Here is a 20,069-nt window from a genome sequence, read left to right as displayed (position 1 = left end):
GGAAATATTTATATTTCAAAGACGTTTTTTCTTTAAATGCTAGGGAACTATGTAAAATAAAGTGTGGATTTTTACCCCCAAAATCATAGGTGAAATTTTGAAATTTTGTTTGAGAAGGGTAACACTTATCATGAAGTTATTGTAGTTATGCTGATAAGGAAAGTCAGAGAGAGGCTAATGCTCTTCAGTACCCTGAGAGCAGTAAAATTGAGGGGCTCTGCTATTACGGGTAGATTTATAATTCCTTGCCTTCCGTGAATGGAGAGAGAGAAGCAACAATCTTGCCAATGTTTGCAGCGTTATAAAAATAGATTTCAGAATAGCTATACCAGTAAAAATGCATTTAATGTTATGATACATACTTTTTGCCTTAAAGTTTTAAAAGCCATTTTAAAAAGATTCATGCCCCAGGTACTCTGGTTAGTACATTTTCTGATTAGTTAGGTTATTCTAAAGAAGGCAGACCTACTTGGAGCCTCTTTATTGCCAGAGTGAAAAATCCAGAACCAAAACCCTCCATCCTTTTTTTTTTCTTCTGGCTGAAACTGAACTAAAGTGGTTCTTTAAAATATGAATATTCAGTAGTTTGAGGTTGTTACTACAACTGGAAGAGTTTTATTTTTGCAATCCAACTTCTTAGGAATGTGTTTCATTTTTTTCCTATTTGTCCATCTCCATTGGAAATGGGCCTCTCTATTTGGCTTTCAATTAAAAAAACAGTTTAATTTTTAAAAAGTTTACCTTTCTTACTAAGCACTCAGTAGATTGAAGTGTGATACATATGTATATTTTAATGAAAAATTGCGATTTTGTTAAGGGATGAGCAAAGTTTATCAGTAAAGGTTAAGTTAGTAAATAACTTAGGCTTCCTAGGCCATTTAGTCTCTGTCGTAACTTCTTAATTCTATCACAATGCAGAAGCAGCCCTAGACAGTACATAATGAGTATGCCTATGTTTTACTAAAACTTCATTTAAAGAAATGAGCCATTGGGCTGAATTTGGCCCACCATATTGTTTACTAACCCTTGGCTTAGTTCTCTCAAAGGTCTGCTCTTGGAATGGGATTTTTTAAATTAAAAACAAGTTTGATATAGTCTTTTTTGTGATGTGTACCAGCTGTATAAAACAAAGTATGAAAACTAAAATATGCATATAAGTTGCCAGTGTAGATGTATTTAGAAGTGAAAAGAATGTAAGTGTGATGAAAAGGATTAGTGGGTAAAATAGATGGGTCTTTTGTGTGCAAAGGGTAATGCATCTTATGGAGGGATTAAAAATGAAACAGGTACTGTGGGAATTTCTGTCCAGGTTAGATGAGAAATAGGTACTAGTTCTTTAAGTGATTTGAAATAGCTGTTAAGAAAAGTAACAAAAGTTCTTGGGTTGGGGGAGAATGGAGGTGAGGTGAAGACAATATTAATTCCATACAGCTAATTTTACTGATTTTTTTTTCTTCCACCGTTGGCATCTGGTTATTTAACTTGGGATATGTCCCATTTTAATTGCATAGCAATTTGTGAGGATTCTTGTTTTCAGCCAAGTGCCTTGACTCCATTGAGGATATTATCTAGTGAAACTTGCTGGTGGAATTTTCAGGACATTATTTGTTGCTACTTGAGAATGTAGCAGTAGCAGAAAAATGTTCCTATAATGCAGAGTTAAAATAGGATCAGTTTGGTTGATTTTGGTGTTCATTGATTTAAGTATGCTCTTAATTGGATAATTGAGAAGTAGTCAATATCTTGGAAGAGATGTTTGACAAAGTCTTCTTTGAATTATTATTTTTTAGTTCTGTCTTTTGAGCTTCTGTTAATAAGTGCCCCAAATTTAAAAATCTTCTTTCTTTAAAAAGTACATACCATTATTGTGATAATGTAAATGTTTGAGTAGTGTAGAAAGAATGTTAATGTTAGGTAAATCAATTTCAAAAATAGTGATTTTAGTCAATGTTAAGAATGTACTTACCAAAAAAATACTCATTCCTAGTAATGTCATTTTTAATATGTTAGAAGAATACTTCCTTAATACTTTAGAGTCCTTTAACCAAAAGTGAAGGTAATGTTCAGGGTTGTGACTGAAATTGCTTCTTTCAGTTAAGGTGCCTGCTGCTGTCATCAATTACTTCATAAGTTATTACTAATGTAAAAAGATAGGAAAACAAAATGGAAAACTTGGATAGAGATCAAAATACTATTTGCAAATAACTTGATTTCAATATTTTGAAAATCCAGAGTACAGTGAAAATTAGCTTTCCTGAACACTTAATAGTAATCAGTTGGCAAATAATAAAAAGAAAACCCATTTATAGTAAGAGCCACAAAATAATAACTTTAAAAGTTATGTGAAGCTGCCAAAGGAAACACCACAAAACCTAACTGGGAGATACACAGTTTGGGTGTAAGATTAAATATATCTCTATTTGGTAGATCCCATTTCCCACACAGGTATTCCACAGAAGGCTTACATCAAGTGGAAGATGGCTGCTGATTAGTGGCACCCATTGTATGCCTCCCAAATCCTGCAGTATAAGAGAATCAGGGCAGGACAGCTACTCTGACAGTGCAAGTCCCCTTTCCCACAAGACCGTGTTGCAAGAGACCTGCTCTGGTGGGCTTGGCGTCCAAATGGTAGCTTACATCTGTCCCAGCTTTCTGGGGACAGAAGAGCTATTCTGTGTACATTCTGCAGCTGGCGAACATTAGCAGATTCCATCCTCCCTGATTTTGGGCTATAGAAGATCCATACTGGGAGGTGATAGAAGATTCTCCTCTAACCCCTAACACAGCTGCTCTGCAGGGAGGATCTGGGAGACATTCAACAAAGCTGGTTTCCCATACTCCACTGCACCCCCCCCCCCCATGCTCCATAGCACAAAGGCAAAGGGGTTGTTCAGGGGAAGGTTTGAGTGAGCTTCAAAGACTTGACAGCACACTTGCCATCACCAGGGACCTAACTTTACCTAGAACAGACTGGAGCAGTTTGTGCCCCTGAATATTGTTGAAAACTATAGGACAATCAGCTACCAATAAATAGAGGCTAACAGCTGCTGGTGATACCAATAGATGTCAGCCAGAAAGCTTAAAGACAAGATCAGGGGGAGAGACCAAGAGAGAGGGTAAAACTACAGACATCCCTCGTGATCAGAAATAATGTGTGTAGGTTCAAGGCTATAGCCGCATAGGGGCAGTGAGAGGGGAAATGTCTGAGTTACAAGTCCCTGACAGAATGTAGGGCAAAACTTGGAAACTCCCTAAATAGTGAAAAACGCCAAGCCCCACACAGTGGTGAAGGGTGTAAATATCCATAATTCAGGGGGCTTAAAGACAACCTCTTGTTAATTAGTAGCTAGTCATTAAATGATGCTGACTCAGAAGCAACCCCTAGGAAGTCAGTCTTAAAAATGAGGGAGAAACAAGTTGAGCAGTAACATCAGAGGCACAGACTTCATGAATTAGTCCAGACGAGTCACTAAATAAAAATTAGCCCAGAGTGGTCAGGAGAACCACCATGGAGAAATCCTACAATATGTTACCTAAAATGTCCTGTTTTCAACACAAAATTATGAGATGTTCAAAGAAACAGAAAAGTGTGACGTGGGCAAAAGCAAGCAATAGAAACTTCCTCTGAGGGATACCAGATATAGGACAAGTGTTATGCAGCAATTGTAAATATGTTCAAAGACCTAAAGGAAACCAAGTTTAAAGAATTAGAAGAAAGTATGCTGACAGTGACACATCAAATGAAAATAAAAAGATAGGAAATAAAAGAACTGAATGAAAATTCCAGAGTTGAAAATTTCAATAACCAAAGTGGAACTTTTGCTAGGGAGGCTCAACAGTACATTTGAACTGGCAGAAGAATCAGGAAACCTGAAGATAGATGGAGAGAGATTACCAAATCTGAAGCACAGATGGAAAAAAAAAAGTGAAAAAAAAGTCTTCCTCACACTACATGCACAACAGTCACCTCAAAATGGATCATGAATCAAAATGTAAGCAAAACTATAAAACTCATGGAAGTATTGTGACCTTTGTTTATGCAGTTTTCTTAGATATGACACCAAAATTACAAATGAAAAAATAAGAAATAGACAATTTAAAACAATTTTTATTAGAAGAGATTGAGGTGATCTGTTTCATCTAGTTTAATAATTTCAATAATAAAAACTTTGCTCTACACAACTTCATTCCTCCCCTCATGCTGTTATTATCACAAATTATATCATAAGGTAGGTGCCCATCAATTATTGCTTTATGCATTTGACTTTTTAAGTTGAGGGGGAAAAAGTTATAAATAAAAAATACATTTACTGTCTTTTATAAAATTATCATTATCAGTTCTGTCTTTGTGGGGGTTTGAGTTACCATCTAGTGTCCTTTCAGCCTAAAGGGCTTCCTTTGGTGTTTCTTTGTAGGACAGGTCTGCTAGAAATGTTTATCTGGGAATGTCTTAATTTTTTTCTTCCTTTTTGAAGCGTAGTTTTGCTGACTATAAAATTGGTTGGCAGTTTTTTCCATTCAGCATCTTGACTATATCCTCACTGCTTCTGGCCTCCATGGTTTTGGCAGAGAAGTCAGCTGTTAATTTTATTGAGGACCCCTTGTATGTGATGAGTCACTTCTCTCTTGCTGCTTTCAAGATTCTTCTTCTTCTTTTTTTTTTTTTTAGTTTGATTATAATATGTCTGGGTGTACATATCTTTGAGAACTTGGAGTTCCTGGAGTTTCATGGATTTGTAGGTTAATATTTTTCATCAGAATTAAGAAGTTTTCTTCAAATATTTTTAATGCTTTCTTTTTCTTCTCTCCCCGAGACTCACATTATGTATATGCTGTTATGCTTGTTGGCTCTATTCTCTTAAGCTCTGTTCATTTTTCTTTTTTTTTTTTTCTGTTCCTCAAACTGGACAGTGTCAATTGATCTATCTTTAAGTTTATAGATTCTCTCTTCTGCTTGCTCAAATCTGTTGCTGAGCCCTTTAAGTGAAATTTTCATTTCTGTTATTATACTTTTCAACTCTATAATTGAAAGATCTAAAATTAAATGTTCTTTTCACTACTTATATCTATTTATATTCTTTATTTGGTTGAGACATACTTTCCTTTCATTCTTTAACCATGGTTTCATTAAAGTCTTTGCTTAGAAAATCCAATGCCTGGTCTTTCTCAGGATTTCCATTGATTGCTTTTCCCCCTGTGTATGAGCCGTACTATTCTCTTTCTTTGCATGCCTTGTAATTTTTTGTTGAAAACAGAACATTTAAGAAAATGTTATAATGTGGTAACTCTGAAAATCAGCTTCTCCATCCCCTCTTGCATCCCAGGGTTTGTTGTTGCTGCTTGTTGTAGTTTGTCTAGTAACTTTTCTGAACTTATTTTGTAGAGTCTGTATTCTTTGTCATGTGTGGCCATGAAAGTATCTTGGACAGACATTTCCTTAAACACCCAGAATGAAAAAATTTCCCAGTATTTGCCAGGGACTGTGTGTGTTTTTGTGGTGCGCCTCCAATATTCAGCCAGGCAGTTTACAACTGTGCTTCAGCCTCCACTTTCTACTTTGGCAAAGCCTCCAGGTCAGTCAGAGATGACAGCGTGGGGCCTTCTCAGGGCTTTCCTTAGTGCGCACACTGCCCTGACTGTGCATGTGGTGTTTTAGATTCCCAGGAGTATGTTGTAACTTTACAAAGCCCTTATGGACATCATTCATTCCCCAGCCTGTCCTCCCTAGGTTTGGTCAGTCTGTCGCTTGCCTCAAATGTTATGCTACCTCAGGCAGCAGTAACCAAAACATTTGCTTGTTAATGTTTCAACATTGCCCCTTGGTAGCAGCTTTAGCTCCAGGCAAACTTCAGTCAGACAAAAGCCAGTCTTCCAGGAAGCCACCAGACTAGTCAAAACAAATGATTACAATTCTTTGTGATTGAGGTCTGTTCTATCTATTGCCAGGAATGGGACTTTTATCTTCAGGGCTACTGCTAACATCAAATTTAAAGGTGAAAGACTGAAAAACCTTCCCCTTAAGATCAGGAACAAGAAAGGATGTCCACTCTCACTGCTTCCATTAAACATACTAGTCATTCTAGTGGGGGCAATTAGGCAAATAAAAGAAAAAACATCCAGATAGGAAAGGAAGAATTAAAAATATCTAATTTTAAATGACATGATCATGTATATGGAAAATCCTAAGGAATCCTCTAAAAATTTTTTATAATCAATACATGAGATCAGTAAGGGTGCAGAATACAATATCAGTAGAAAAACAGTTCTACTTGATTTTAGATTTTAGCAATGAACAATCCTAAATTGAGAGAAAAAAAGATCCCATTTAGAGTGTCATCTAAAGGACTAAAAATAAATTTGACAAAAGAAATGCAAGACTTTTACACTGAAACTACAAATCATTGTTGAAAAAAATTAAGACCTAAATAAATGTAGAGACATCCCATGTTCATGGATCAGAAGACTTAATATTGTTAAGATTCAAAGACTTCCCAAATTGACCACAATTTCAACACAATACCTCCCAGAATTCCAGCTGCCTTTGAAAAAATTGACAAACTGATTGTAAAAATTCATATGGAAATGCAGGGGATTCAGAATAACCAATAGCTAAAACAATTTTGAATAGAAAAGTTGTACAAAGCTACTGTAATCAAGACATTTGAGTATTGACATAATAGACATGTAGATCAATGGAATAGCATTGAGAGTCCAGAAATAAACCCATACATTTATGGTCAATTGACTCTTGACGAGAATGCCAAGCCATTTCAATATGGAAAGAATAGTCTTTTAACAAATATTGCTGGAACAACTGGATATCCATGTGCAAAAGAATGCATTTGTATGCTACCTCACATTGTACATACAAGTTAATTCAAAATGGATCAAAGATCTATATGTTAGAGATAAAACTATAAAAGAAATGTAGGTGTAAATCTCTATGATCTTGGGTTAGAAAACAGTTTCTTAAATAAGACACGAAGAGCACAGAAATCAAGAAAAAGTAGGGTTTTTTTTTTGGAAATTAGAATTAATTAAAATGAAAAAAATTGGGTTTCAAAGAACACAAGAAAGTGAAAAGACAACCCACAGAAGGGAAGAAGTATTTTCAAGTCGTATATCTAATATGGGAATTGTACCCAAAATATATTAAAATGATTATAATTCAATAATAAAAAGACCATTACATTAGAAAATGGTCAAAGGATTTGAATAGATACTTCCTCAAAGAAGATATACAAATAACTAATAATCACATGAGAATATGCTTAACATCATTAGTTATTAGGGAAATGCAAATCAAAACCACAATGAGATAGTAATTCACACCCTTTAAAATGGATATAATCAAAAAGACAGACAATAACAAGTGCTGATGAGTATGGGGCAAAACCGAAACTCATAAATTGTTGGTCAGAATGTAAAGTGGTGCTTTGGCAAATAGTTGGGCATTCCTGAAACTGTTAAACATGGTTACCATATGACACAGCAATTCCATTTCTAGATATATACCCAAAAGAAAGAAAACATATTCACCTAAAAATTTGTACATAAGTGTTTAGAGTAGTATTATCCATAATAGCCAAAAAGTGGAAACAACTCAAATGTCCATCAACGAATGAAAAAAATGTGGTATATCTGTATTATATTAGAGATAAAGAGAAATGGAGTATTGGTAGTGGATGAACCTTGAAAATGCACTACATGAAAGCTGTCACATAAGACCACATATTGTATGATTCCATTCATATGAAATGTCATAAGTATGCAAGTTTATAAAGACACAATAGATTAGAAGTTAACCATGATGGGGATTGATGGAGAATAGTGTCTGCTTATGGGTATGAAATTTCTTTTTGAGGTGAGATTGTTCTAAACAGATTGTGGTAATGGTTGCACAACTCTCGATATAGTAAAACCCACTGAATCATGTAGTTTTAAAAGGAAAAATGAACCTTTCCATACAAAATTTTCAAAACCCATTTATATTTGATTTCACTGTCAAAAATGTATATAGATTGTACTAGTTTCCTAGGGCTGCCCTAACAAAGTATTATACATTGAATGACTTAAAAAAACCCCAACCCAGAAATTCATTGTCTCTCAGTTCTAGAGGGTAGAAATACAATTATCTTTACAAGTGGGTCTCTGTGTTACTCTGAAATATTGCCTTCTAGCCTTTCAAAATCTTTTCAGATTTCACTATCTTATTCAGTGATCAAGTTATTTCTCACTTAATTATTAGATTTATCTTAATTAGCTGCTTTATCATTTAAGTTCCTGTTTAAAGTACACAGAATGAGAAGCTTTGATATGACAAAGTATGTTACATTTCTGGGATGATCTAAGACATTGGATATGACTGTTCATAATGGTATCTCTTTCATTCTGTTCATCAATGTCCATCAATGTCTGCTTTTCTGCTCTTGTTCTGTGGGGTGTTTCCCTAGTTTTGCTCTCATCCCCCTTTGAACCTCATATCAAGCTTAGGGCCCATTTAATAGACATGCAGATCAAAGAGGGTATAATTTTTAATAACCAAAGCTAATAACATAATTGTAGACAAGAACTTCTAGAAAGTTCATATCTATATACATCTCCCATGGCTGGGTATATACATCTCCCATGGCTTAGCTGCAGTTTCCCACTCACAAAATAGACTTCCCCTTAATCTGTACTTATAAGTATTGTACATTGTCTATAGTTTATCTTCTACACATTACAATTTCAACCAAGACATGATTGTCAAGCATTGGCAGTAGACATTACGTTAGTGTACCAGTGACCATTGTGGTGGCCCAAATTTCCAGCAGCTTTGTTTTAAATCCAAGAGTATTATTTTCGTATTTTGAAAATAGAGTGTTATTTTCTTACATGACTAAAAAGACTTTACACCTATATCTTTTAAATAAAGACGTTTATTTGGAGAATATTAGTAGTATGATAACTCAACCTCACCAAATATTCACAGTTCATCAGGTCAGGGAATAGAACCAGTCCGTGTGAGCTTCTTATAAAGAAATGGATGACCACTTCAGGAGCTGCTTCCATCTTCTATCTTATTATTGGATGATTCAGAATCCAAAATATGAAGTTTGGGGACTTTTTCTCAAAAGTAGAAATAAGGAAAATGTCTGAAGCAATGATGATTACCTTTTTCAAAAAAATCTATGAAACTTTAACTGCATATTTCAGTCTCGTCGAGTCTTTTGTATTATTCTGACTGTCGATAAGAACCAGAGGGCTATGTTGATGATTCTTGATAATTTCAGCAACACTTCCAAAGTACTAGAGCAAGAAAACATAGATGAATTAAACATTGGAATTCATGTTAACTTTGAGCTCTTCTCCGCCAATCTTCTCCCACTTTCTCAAGGTAGTCAGTGTTACTAGGTCTCAGCAGACATTCTACCCAAAAAAGTCTAATTCAACAAAGGCTGTTATCCTCGAGGTGGCAGACTCTGGCCTTGCCTATATTCAGTTACATTAAAAACACTGGCAGCCTCAATTAGTGTAACCACATAGAGAAATTACTTCATTGAGTTATGATGTAATATTTTAATGACTTTTTATTTAGTAACAACTGTAAAACTGTCACACACTGAGTTTCTGTACATTCCTTACGAAGCATAGATTATCTGTTATGTTGCACAAGTCTTAGATATAAGAACCGATGTAATAAATTTACCCTAGAATTTAGTGTCAGAAATGAGTTATTTCCAAGATTAATTCATGCTTGGTTTTTGTTTTCCTTTCTGAATAAATAAAGCTTTATAAATTCTCATATTTCCATTTTTGCTCTAGCTCCCAGAACTAATTAATAATTAGTTTAGAGTTAATTAATAATGGAATCCATGCTAGGCTCTTCTGTACATATTTATCCTGTGTGCTAATTCCTATTGTCTATGGATTTTAATTTAAGGTTATCACAAATATTCTGAAAAATTATCAAAATTTTAAATGAAAGAAAAAATAAATATAACACAGAACAGGAAATGAAATGCATTGATTTCATTCACTGCTACAAGCTCATAGTCATAAATAAATGCATTTAGAGTCATTTTCAAAAAAGCAGTAATTGTTTTGCAACACTGCCATAGATTTAGCAATTATCACCAACTGATTTATTGTCTTTTAATTTTTCATATAAAGACAAATATCTAGAATAAAAGTTTTTTAAGCCTTTTAATTAATTATTTGGATAACTTCCAAATATCTATATACTGAATATTCAGAATACTGGTCAACTTTTTCAAATGAAATACCAATTGTCTTTTAGGTAATTGGCTATCTGAATATTAGGTTAGGGAGGAGAGACTAGAGACAGGGACCTTCAAGTATATTTACTCAATTTTTTAACTTGCTCTTCAATCATTCAGCCCTTTTGCAATTGCCAATGAAATTCTTTTATGATATTCATAAAGACATTCATCCTGTTTGCTTGGGATAGCATGTTGTTAACCTGAATGCAGTTGGAAGTTAAATTGATGGACTAAAGAACCAGGAAATGAAATACCATGGCCTCTCTGAAGTGGATTCCAAGTGAAAAAGTGTTTTCTGAACCTAGGAAACACACTAGAGAGTTGCTATATTTACACAAACAAACATCTCATCCTGTCATTCCAGTCCCTGAATATTTTTGAGTATTTCTTTGTTGGAGTGTTTGTGGATTGAAATGTTTGAAATAGGGAGTTCAGTTGAGTTGAAATGTGTGAAGTAGGGAGCAGAGCTGAGGCATACTGAATGTAGAATTGAGCATAACTGAGTTGCAGTTTCCCTTCCCTTTTTTTTTTTTTTTTGAATGTCTACAGTAATTCATTGTATTTGAGATATTCATGCATGGGCAGAAAAACAACTTGTTTGATAACTCAAAATCTCATGGTCCATAAAATAAAGCAAACAGATATCAAAGCTATAAAATTACTTAATACCGTATCTACATAATGCCAAAACAACTGTAAAAATAGTTAAACAGTTAATCAGTTGGTTTCTTTTTCTACCCATATACACCCAAACACAAATACAGGCAAACAGACTTTTCACAATATCCACATTGTTGATATCATGTAACCAGAGTTTTCATTTTTCATTCGGATGTTCAGTTTATGGGAGAAATAATCTTATATAATATATATATTATAGATAAGTAAGAGTTTTAATGGACTCTGTCAGCATTTCCAGATACCATTATAATAGTATGCTATTCGTTTTGGTATCTATAGGCTGGATATGTGGGGAGTGGGGTGAAGTTCTGTTCTATTCATCCTTAGGTAGGGACAAAGACTCTTTAGGCCAAGAGGAATCCCTGTTTACCAGAGTTTCCTTAGCAGGACAAAAGAGTCCAGAGCCCCTATGGAAGCTCAAAATTTATGAGAATTTCAGGACCTCATAACAGGACAGCTCCTTCTCCCACCCTTAAGCTTCTTCCAAAAGTACTGGATGCCTGCCTGGGGAAGCTTAGAATGAAACCATCCATCCAAATTCACTCTGTCCTATAAGGATCACCACTATCTATTACACTGATTACTCCTTTTTTTTTTTTTTTAAGATTTATTTATTTGACAGAGATAGAGACAGCCAGCGAGAGAGGGAACACAAGCAGGGGGAGTGGGAGAGGAAGAAACAGGCTCCTAGCGGAGGAGCCTGATGTGGGGCTCGATCCCGTAACGCCGGGATCACGCCCTGAGCCGAAGGCAGACACTTTAACCGCTGTGCCACCCAGGCGCCCCTACACTGATTACTCCTGAAGAAGTTTTATCTTAAAAGATTTTTCAGATAAAGGTTTCAGTGAGAATGAAGATTTTTGTGGGTAGGGAAAGGCAGACAGTTCTGTTAAAGTTTAACTGGTATTAAATGATAATGCAATCTATATTTTAAAACCCAAGTTTGGTCTTGATCCATGTTTTGTGTTTTCAGATTCAAGAGTTTTGCATTTTATAATTATCTTAGAGTTTATTAAAAGCAAACTATAAAACTCCTAGAACAAAACAGGGGAAAATCTTCATGATACTGTATTTGGCAATGATTTCTTGGGTATGACACCAAAAGCACAGGCAACAAAAACAAAAATAGACAAATAGGACTACATTAAATTTAAAAACTTCTATTCATCAAAGGTCACAATCAACAGAATGAAAAGGCAGTCCGTGGAACAGGGGAAAATATTTGCAAGTCATCTAACTGATAATGGGTTAATATCTAGAATATATAAAGAACTCCTACAACACAAAACAAAAAGATCAAATAACCCAATTTAAAAATGGGCAAAGAACTCGAATAGACATTTCTCCAGAGATGATATACAAATGGCCAACAAACATAAGAAAAGATGCTCAAAATCACTAATCATTAGAGAAATGCAAATCAAAACTGCAATGAGATATCACCTCTTACCCATTAGGATAGCTACTATTTAAAAATCCCAGAAAATAGCAAGTGTTGGTAAGCATGTGGAAAAGTTGGAACCCTTGCGCACTGTTGGTAGGATTGTAAAATGAGGCAATCATTATGGAAAACAATATGGCAGTTCCTCAAAATTTCAAGGTAGAACTACCATATGACCCAGCAATCCCACTTCTGGATATATACCCAGAACTGAAAGCAAGGGTCTCAAAGAAAATTTGCTCACCCACATTCATAGCAGCATTATTTACAATAGTCATCAGCAATAGCCAAATGTCTATTGACAGATGAACGGATAGACAGAATGTGGTGTACAGTACAATGGAATGCTATGAAGCCTCAAAAAAGAAAGAAATCCTGTCACATACTACACAATATGGATGAATCTTAAGGATATAATGCTGCATGGATAAGCCAGTCACAAAAGGACAAGCATGGTATGATCCCACTTTTATGAGCTATCTAAAGTAGTCAAATTCAGAGGAATAGAAAGTAGAATGGTGATTGCCAGGGACTGGGAGAGTAGAAGAGGGGAGCTGTTTTCAATGAGCATAGAATTCAGATATGCAAGATGAAAAGTTCTGGAGATCTGTTTTACAGTGTTGTAAATATATTTAATACTACTAAACTGTACACTTAAAAATGGTTAATATGGTTAATTTTAGGATATGAAGTTTTTTTAACCACAATTTAAAAAAAAGCAAAATAATACACTCATTGACAGAAGACCTTACCAGTTTGTTTTACAAATGCAACTCTCCCGCCTGTAATCACTCAATCAACAAATACATTCATTCATTTCATAAGTACTAATCAAGTATCCACTGAAGGCAGCTGTTCTTCTATGGTTCTGGAAACACAGAGATGAGCAAGACCTAGTCTAGTCCCTGGTCTCATCTAGTAGGACAAACACTTCAGCAATTATGATACTTTCTAACAATTCAGATGCTTTCTAACAAGTGCTGGGTTTGGAATGAGTATAGTTCTTTCTGAAAGAGTATTGAAAAGAAGTATTTCTTAACTTTTTTTTAAGTGCTATTTTCTCTGTGTAGGTTGTTCTTTCCACTTTTCTCCTTCTCATCTTTAACTTTCATTCTACTTACTCAAACTCAATCTATCATTCAAGGCAAGAACAAGTGTCACTCCCTTTGTTTATGGATTATTCCAGCCCATATTTCAGGGCTTTCTTATAAAAACAAGCTGGCTAAACAGAGATACGGTAAGCACTGAGTTTGCTCCAGGTTAAAGAGGAGTTGGGCTTCATATTTGGTTAGTATTCAAGACGTACTGTAATGCTTTTCTCTTGCTACAGGCCCAAAAGCTCATTCTGGTCTAAGGGTTATAGTCTAATATTTCAACACAAATTGCTGCACTCCTCTGCTCCTTCCCTGGTCATCTATTTTGGTACTTGAGTTGAGATCCTAGTTCTTGACTTAGGAGCTCTGGACACTGACATCGATTCTACTTGACACTTCAACTTTGATTTCTATGTTTTGCTGAACCAAACTACTGAATCAGAGTGCACTAAGTCAGGATGAAGTGACTAAGATGCAGCCTTTAGGTCATACAAGTCTTCCCTCCTTTCTGTTTTCTCATAGAATATGCTGCCTGAACACAGTATTTTGTCTTGTACTCTTTTCTTTTCATGACATGTATGCAAGGTTTGCACCAAGTACTCTTGTATCCTTTCTCCTCATCTCTAGCACCTAATATGCTATGATACCATTGTGCTCAATACATAGTATACAGTTGGATTAAAAGAGAAGTTACTGACCTCTTCACCATTTTTCTTTCTGCCCAAAGCATACTGCTTTGTTGCTTCAATAAATCGCACAGGGATATTATATACTCGCTTATTAAAGAATACAACTAGTGTATATGGCTGTTTGGAATCATGGCCAGAGCTTTTCCGAATAAGAAATGATCCATCCTGTTTATTAAAAGAAAAACACAATTATGGTATTACTTAGGTTTTCACAGGTTATAAATCAGTTTATACCTATATTATATGCAAAAGGTAATTATTGAGTTATATGATTTTTATTATTGATAACAGTTTGTTTTATTATTTTCCAAGAAAATACTTCAGTAAAATATATACTCACAGAAAATCCTGAGTGAAGTCTATGCTAGCTTTTTGATGCATGAAATAAGATGCTATGTTTATATATTTAGAAATGTGTGAAGGGACACAGTAAGATTAAATATAGAGAGCACTCTTGAACTAGGAACCATGTCTACAGGTTACCTATGAATAAAAAAAATATGAGACAAATTCCATTCAAAAGTACTATGAGAAGAAAGCTGAAATTGGGAATCAAAACATTTCAGCTGATGAAATTCTCTTCCCTAAAACTTATATTGAAGCAGAAAAAAAATAACACAAAATACCAATTAAACTAAATATTTTATAAAATATTCTAGGGGTGCTTGGCTGGCTCAGTCAGAAGAGCATGTGACTCTTGATCTTGGGGTCATGAGTTCGAGCCTCCTGTTGGGTGTAGAGATTACTTAAAATGAATAAATGATTTTAAAAACTTGAAAAATGACTGAATGTTCTAGAATCATAAATCAAAAAATTATTAACAAAATATGGGTGAAAAGCAGAAAGAAGAAATGCAACAAGAGTTGATCAAACTCAGGAAGGAAACTGAAGAGAAAGGCAAACCTACCTCAGAAATGAAGAAATTATAAGATGCCCAAGGGACGATACCTTTAAATGAAGATATGATAAATGACTGAAGGAAGGCATGGAAGTAACCCAGATGGGGGCGGGGGGAGAAAGGAGATTAAAAAAAAAGAAATACAATACAGTCAGAGTGGTTGGAATGAAAGAAAGACAAAAAAGGTCCAAAATGCATGTAATTTGAGTCCTTAAAGAAAAATAAAATAATAGAACAGAACTACTTTTTAAGACTGGAATTTAAGAAACTGTATTGGAAATAAGAGTAACTAAATCTACATATTGAAAGGGGTTCCATCTATCTGAAAAAATTGGCCTGAAAGTCAACTCAGAGACACATTCTGGAAAACTATTAGACTTTATAAACAAAAGTTCTGCAGAGTCTTCTGACTAAAATATGAAATTATATATAAGGGCAAGAAAATAACATTAGTATCAGACTTTTCAAAAGCATCCTATAAAATAAGGTAGTCCGGTGAAGCAACACTTTTAAAAACTCAAGACAAGGATTTTATAACCAGCCAAGATATCCTCCAGGTTATCAGATTATAAACAGCTTTGAATGTGGAAGAACTCAGGGAATAATGTAAATATAGTCCTTCCTGAGAATCTATTACAAGGTGAACTTTGTCAAACAAAAAGAGATAACTGGGGAAGCCAGCAAAGGATTGGTGGGAAAGCATTTAACATATTTAATTGTAGAGTTAGGATGAAAGCAAAGGTAGCAGAAAGCAGTAAGTAAATGTTATATATTCCAACAAAGTAGGGTGCAAGTGAAGGAAAATAGGAGGAGGAAAGAGAAAGAAAAGGAGAAGTGGCATTTTAACTTTGGATTTTCCAAACTGCTCCTAGTGTTCCTATATGATTGGGCTTGGACTCTCCAAAAATTTACTTCCAGGTATTTTTTGCCGTCTTGACTTCAATCTTCTAACCCATGCATTGATCCAAAATAGCTTGTTACTTCTCACTCCTGAATGGATCTCATGTAGCACCAAACCTTACAGAGATCTCCCCCTGGAGCCTTCTTCTCTCCCACTGATTGGAGAACAGTGGAGCCTATGGATCCTTGCAAAGAAAGGACAGTAGAAATGAGATGGAAGAACAAAGAGGGAGATGCTTGAGGGAGAGGAGAGAATGGCAATTGCTCTTGAATAAGTAAATTTTTAAAAATCCCTGCATCCATAATTGTTGCAATTCTTTAGTCAGCAAATTGTTGGAATGACAGCTGTGCCTATAATAGGCTGAGAGCAGAATATGAGACTTAAAAATGGTCAGACCTTGTTTGATCTGTATAAAGCCTCTTCAGCAGACTTCCGGTCGCAGGCACCAGCATACCACGGCTTGCAGTGAATGTCCGCTTCCTGTGAAATGGAGGGTATTGCTAAGCACGAGATGGTCCTTCAATAACAGGGCACCTTCTGTGCACTGGAAACAAAGTCCCATTTTGCATTACCAAGACAGACCTAACTATATCTGGAGGAGCAATTTGAAAGTAAGTTTTCTGCTTCCTTTGATCAATCACAGGATTATATAACTGACTTTTTTTCCATTTGGCCTTAGCTGCTAACCTTAGTACTTGAGCATTATCATCAATCAATCAATCAATCAGTCTTGCTAGATTCCGGAGTCATTTATTCCTTTCTCCTAAATAAGTTGTAAGCTCCCTGATTATCATGATCTTTCTATAGTTCCTTTGTGGAGTGCTTTCTAATTTCCAAAGTGTTTTTACCAAATGTTATTTTATTGGGTTCTTTTAACTATTCTGAAGGCAAGAAGGATACATGCTCTCATCCCTTTTTACATTTGAGAAAGCTTAGAGAGACTTGTCCAAGGGCATACAGAGTTCTTTCTCTGTCTTTTTAAAAACTGTGCTGCTTTATGTGTTTTAATATCATATGCCTCCATAGATCTATTCTGAGAAAATTGCACAGCTTAAATAGAATCTATGTGAGAGGAAGAACAATAAAACAACACACTTCTTTGCTAGTTTTGAAGAAACACAAATTGTTACTTAGGGCATCTGGAATACAAATTGGAATACATGGAGCAGGGTCTTAATTCGTGAAAACAAAATGCATTCTGTACCCATCAGCAAATGGCAACTTGCAAGCTGACTTAAAATATAGTCTGTCCTCAAGCTTCACCCCAAACCCCTTACAAGAAGAAATTAGAAGACATTCCCTTTCCTGCACTTTAATGGTAACAATAACAGTTCATTCATACCTGTTCTGACAAATGGGGGTTAGATGAAAATAGGCCATCCACAGCTGAGCTTCCCCCTTCTGGAAATCCTGGAAGGGATTTGAAAAATCAATGGGTCTTCATTGCATCTTGAGCAGTCAGGGTGCCTATACTTCAACACTGTGCTAGGTGTGGCAGGGGACACAGGCACTGAAAAATCACACACATGACAAAAAATCCCTAATAGCAGTGGTTTTCCAAGCGTGATCTGGGGGCCCTGGGAATCCCCAGGATTCTTTCAGGGAGGTTGTGAGGTCTTTTCCAAATCCTTATCTCTGTGAAGCCCCATTTTCTTCATATACTTCAGCTAGAAAAACATTGCAACAGCTTGAATATAGAAGCAGATATGAGAATCCAGCTGTCTCTGTTACTCTAAATATTAAAGAGATTTAAAAAATATAAAACAAGGCCACTCTTCCCACAAAAGTGTTTTTGTTTGAAAAATATAGTGATTTTTCATAAAACATATGTTATTTATGTTAACACGTAATAAATTTAATATTTTTAAATGAAAAATAAAACTTTCAATTAAAATGGATTAATAAATGTTCTAATTGTCTGTTTTTATTTATTTATTTATTTATTTATTTATTTATTTATTTAAAGATTTTATTTATTTATTAGAGAGAGAGACAGCCAGAGAGAGAGGGAACACAAGCAGGGGGAGTGGGAGAGGGAGAAGCAGGCTCCCAGCGGAGGAGCCTGATGCGGGGCTCGAACCCAGAACGCTGGGATCACGCCCTGAGCCGAAGGCAGACGCTTAACGACTGAGCCATCCAGGCACCCCTAATTGTCTGTTTTTAATTAATACATTAAATATCAATAGAAAGAAACGTGTGCACCAAAGTTCTTTGGGTCTGTAATGATTTTAAGAGTGTTAACATGGTCCTGAGACCAAAACATTTGAGAACTGCTGCCTTATGGCATGAACTTCCTCAAGGAATTTAGAGTCTGTATGTGGAGACACATGAAACAGAGAAAATACTTCACTGCATTCATTCACTCATTGGTTCATCATTGTGTGCCTGCCACGGATCAAAACATTGGGGATGGATATACAGCAGTCAAACAAAACAGCAAAATGCCCTGCCCTCCTGGAGCTTAAATTTTAATGGAGTGAGAAAAATAGATAATAAAGACATAAGTAAATATATACACAATATTTCAGAGTCATAAGTACATGGAGAAAAATAAGCAGGGAGGGAGTTGGGGACTAGCCTTGGACAAGCAGTGTGTTTAAATAGGCTGGTCAGGAAGGCCTCACTGAGGTGACACTCGGGTAAGATCTGCAGGAAGAGAAGGAGGAGGCATGTGACTATCTCAGGAAAGAATGTTCCAGGTAGGAGTAATAGCAGCATGCAAAGGTCTAGCATATTTGAGGGATAGACAGGGGGCCACTGTGCCTGGAGTGTGGAGGGAAAGGGAGAGAACAAGGGATGGAATCAGCCAGCAGGTAAGGAAGAGACCAGATATGTAGGGCCTGGTGGACCCCTTAGCATGACTTGAGCTTTAACTTAAATAGTTATCATTTATTGCAGACCTTCTGCATTCAAAGCACTATATCAGGTACTTAACCCTCTTATTCTGAAAACGGTTGTACTGTTTTTATTAAAAAATTGAATGTAAAAGATGACTAGTATGACCAGTGAACTATTCAATCAATATTAAAAAGGAAGAAAGTAAAAATTATCCCAAAGTTATTTACTTTTGAAAATAACTCTGTGAAATAAATATTCTTGGCTCCATTTAACAGAAAAGGAAACAAGCCAGAGAGGAACTAACATCCTCCAGCCAGACATGTTGCTGAGACACGAGGAGCCAGCCTTACCCACAACCTGATCGTGCTTTCCATGACTTCACTGTACTTACTTGGCAGAGGTATGGGTTTGTGATGGATTTGTCTGAAAGGAAGAATTTCAGATTAATTAAAAGGCAAAGCACAAGATGAATAAGTTTGACATTTTGCTTGCACGGAAGATGCTCTGAGCAGACGCATCATAAAGGAGTCAACACAAATGGCCAATAAAACCTATCTAAAGAGAGGAAAGGCATCAAAGCCTTCAAGGTAAGTAAAACTGTCCCCTTTGGTTTTTAAAAAGGAAGAGACTTGACTAAGGTGTTAGATTTTAGTTAAGACCAATAATTAACCCAAATATTAGGTCTTTGTGATTCTAAGCAGTTCTTCTAAAGCTTTTTTCCTATTCAACACTTTTTAAAATTTAACAAGCACTGGGTGTTATAAACAACTGATGAGCCACTGAACTCTACCTCTGATACTAATAATACACTATATGTTAGTTAATTGAATGTAAATTAGCTTAAATTAAAATTTAAAAAATTTAATTGCAATGCAATTAAATGTCAGATCTTTACAATACAAGCCAGTGTCACTGTGCAGTGTGACAATACAGGTGTTAGGGAAACTTATTTTTATTTTATTTCTTTATTTATTTGAAGATTTTATTTATTTATTTGATAGAAAGAGAGCAGGAAGTCACAAGCAGGGAGAGTGGCAGAGGGAGAAAGAGAAGCAGGTTCCCCACTGCGCAGGGAGCCTGACGGGGCTCGATCCCAGGACCCTGGGTCATGACCTGAGCCGAAGGCAGTTGCTTAACCAACTGAGCCACTCAGACGCCCCCGGGGAAACTTATTTTTAAAGGAAAGTGTTCTTACTTCTGGGCAGGAGGAAACGCTGATGACTGCATGTTTTCTTGTCTGTGACTGGATGTTCGGTGGCGTT

The 20,069-nt window shown here is 35.7% G+C and overlaps 1 protein-coding gene and 1 long non-coding RNA gene across 2 annotated transcripts in view; one reads left to right on the top strand and one right to left on the bottom strand.

Moving 5' to 3' along the window:
- Window positions 1-8,903: 8,903 nt before the first annotated feature.
- The window catches only part of BLNK (B cell linker), a 104,262-nt gene continuing 93,096 nt past the window's right edge, over window positions 8,904-20,069 (bottom strand). Inside the window, 6 exon segments of the mRNA XM_040623877.1 lie at window positions 8,904-9,291; window positions 14,180-14,335; window positions 16,366-16,449; window positions 17,312-17,379; window positions 19,199-19,230; window positions 20,003-20,069. The exon segment at window positions 20,003-20,069 is cut by the window's right edge and continues 4 nt beyond it. Of these exon segments, the coding sequence (XP_040479811.1) occupies window positions 9,172-9,291; window positions 14,180-14,335; window positions 16,366-16,449; window positions 17,312-17,379; window positions 19,199-19,230; window positions 20,003-20,069 (527 nt within the window). The 3' untranslated portion in view covers window positions 8,904-9,171.
- Window positions 19,237-20,069, top strand: part of LOC121101204 — a 1,486-nt gene continuing 653 nt past the window's right edge. Inside the window, exon 1 of the long non-coding RNA XR_005833132.1 lies at window positions 19,237-19,394. This is a non-coding gene — a long non-coding RNA (uncharacterized LOC121101204). The remainder of the gene's footprint in view (window positions 19,395-20,069) is intronic.

This window comes from Ursus maritimus, unplaced genomic scaffold (genome assembly GCF_017311325.1).
Source record: "Ursus maritimus isolate PB19 unplaced genomic scaffold, ASM1731132v1 scaffold_7, whole genome shotgun sequence".
In the NCBI taxonomy this organism is placed as follows: Eukaryota; Metazoa; Chordata; class Mammalia; order Carnivora; family Ursidae; genus Ursus; species Ursus maritimus.
This window is presented reverse-complemented; position numbering and strand designations above follow the sequence as displayed.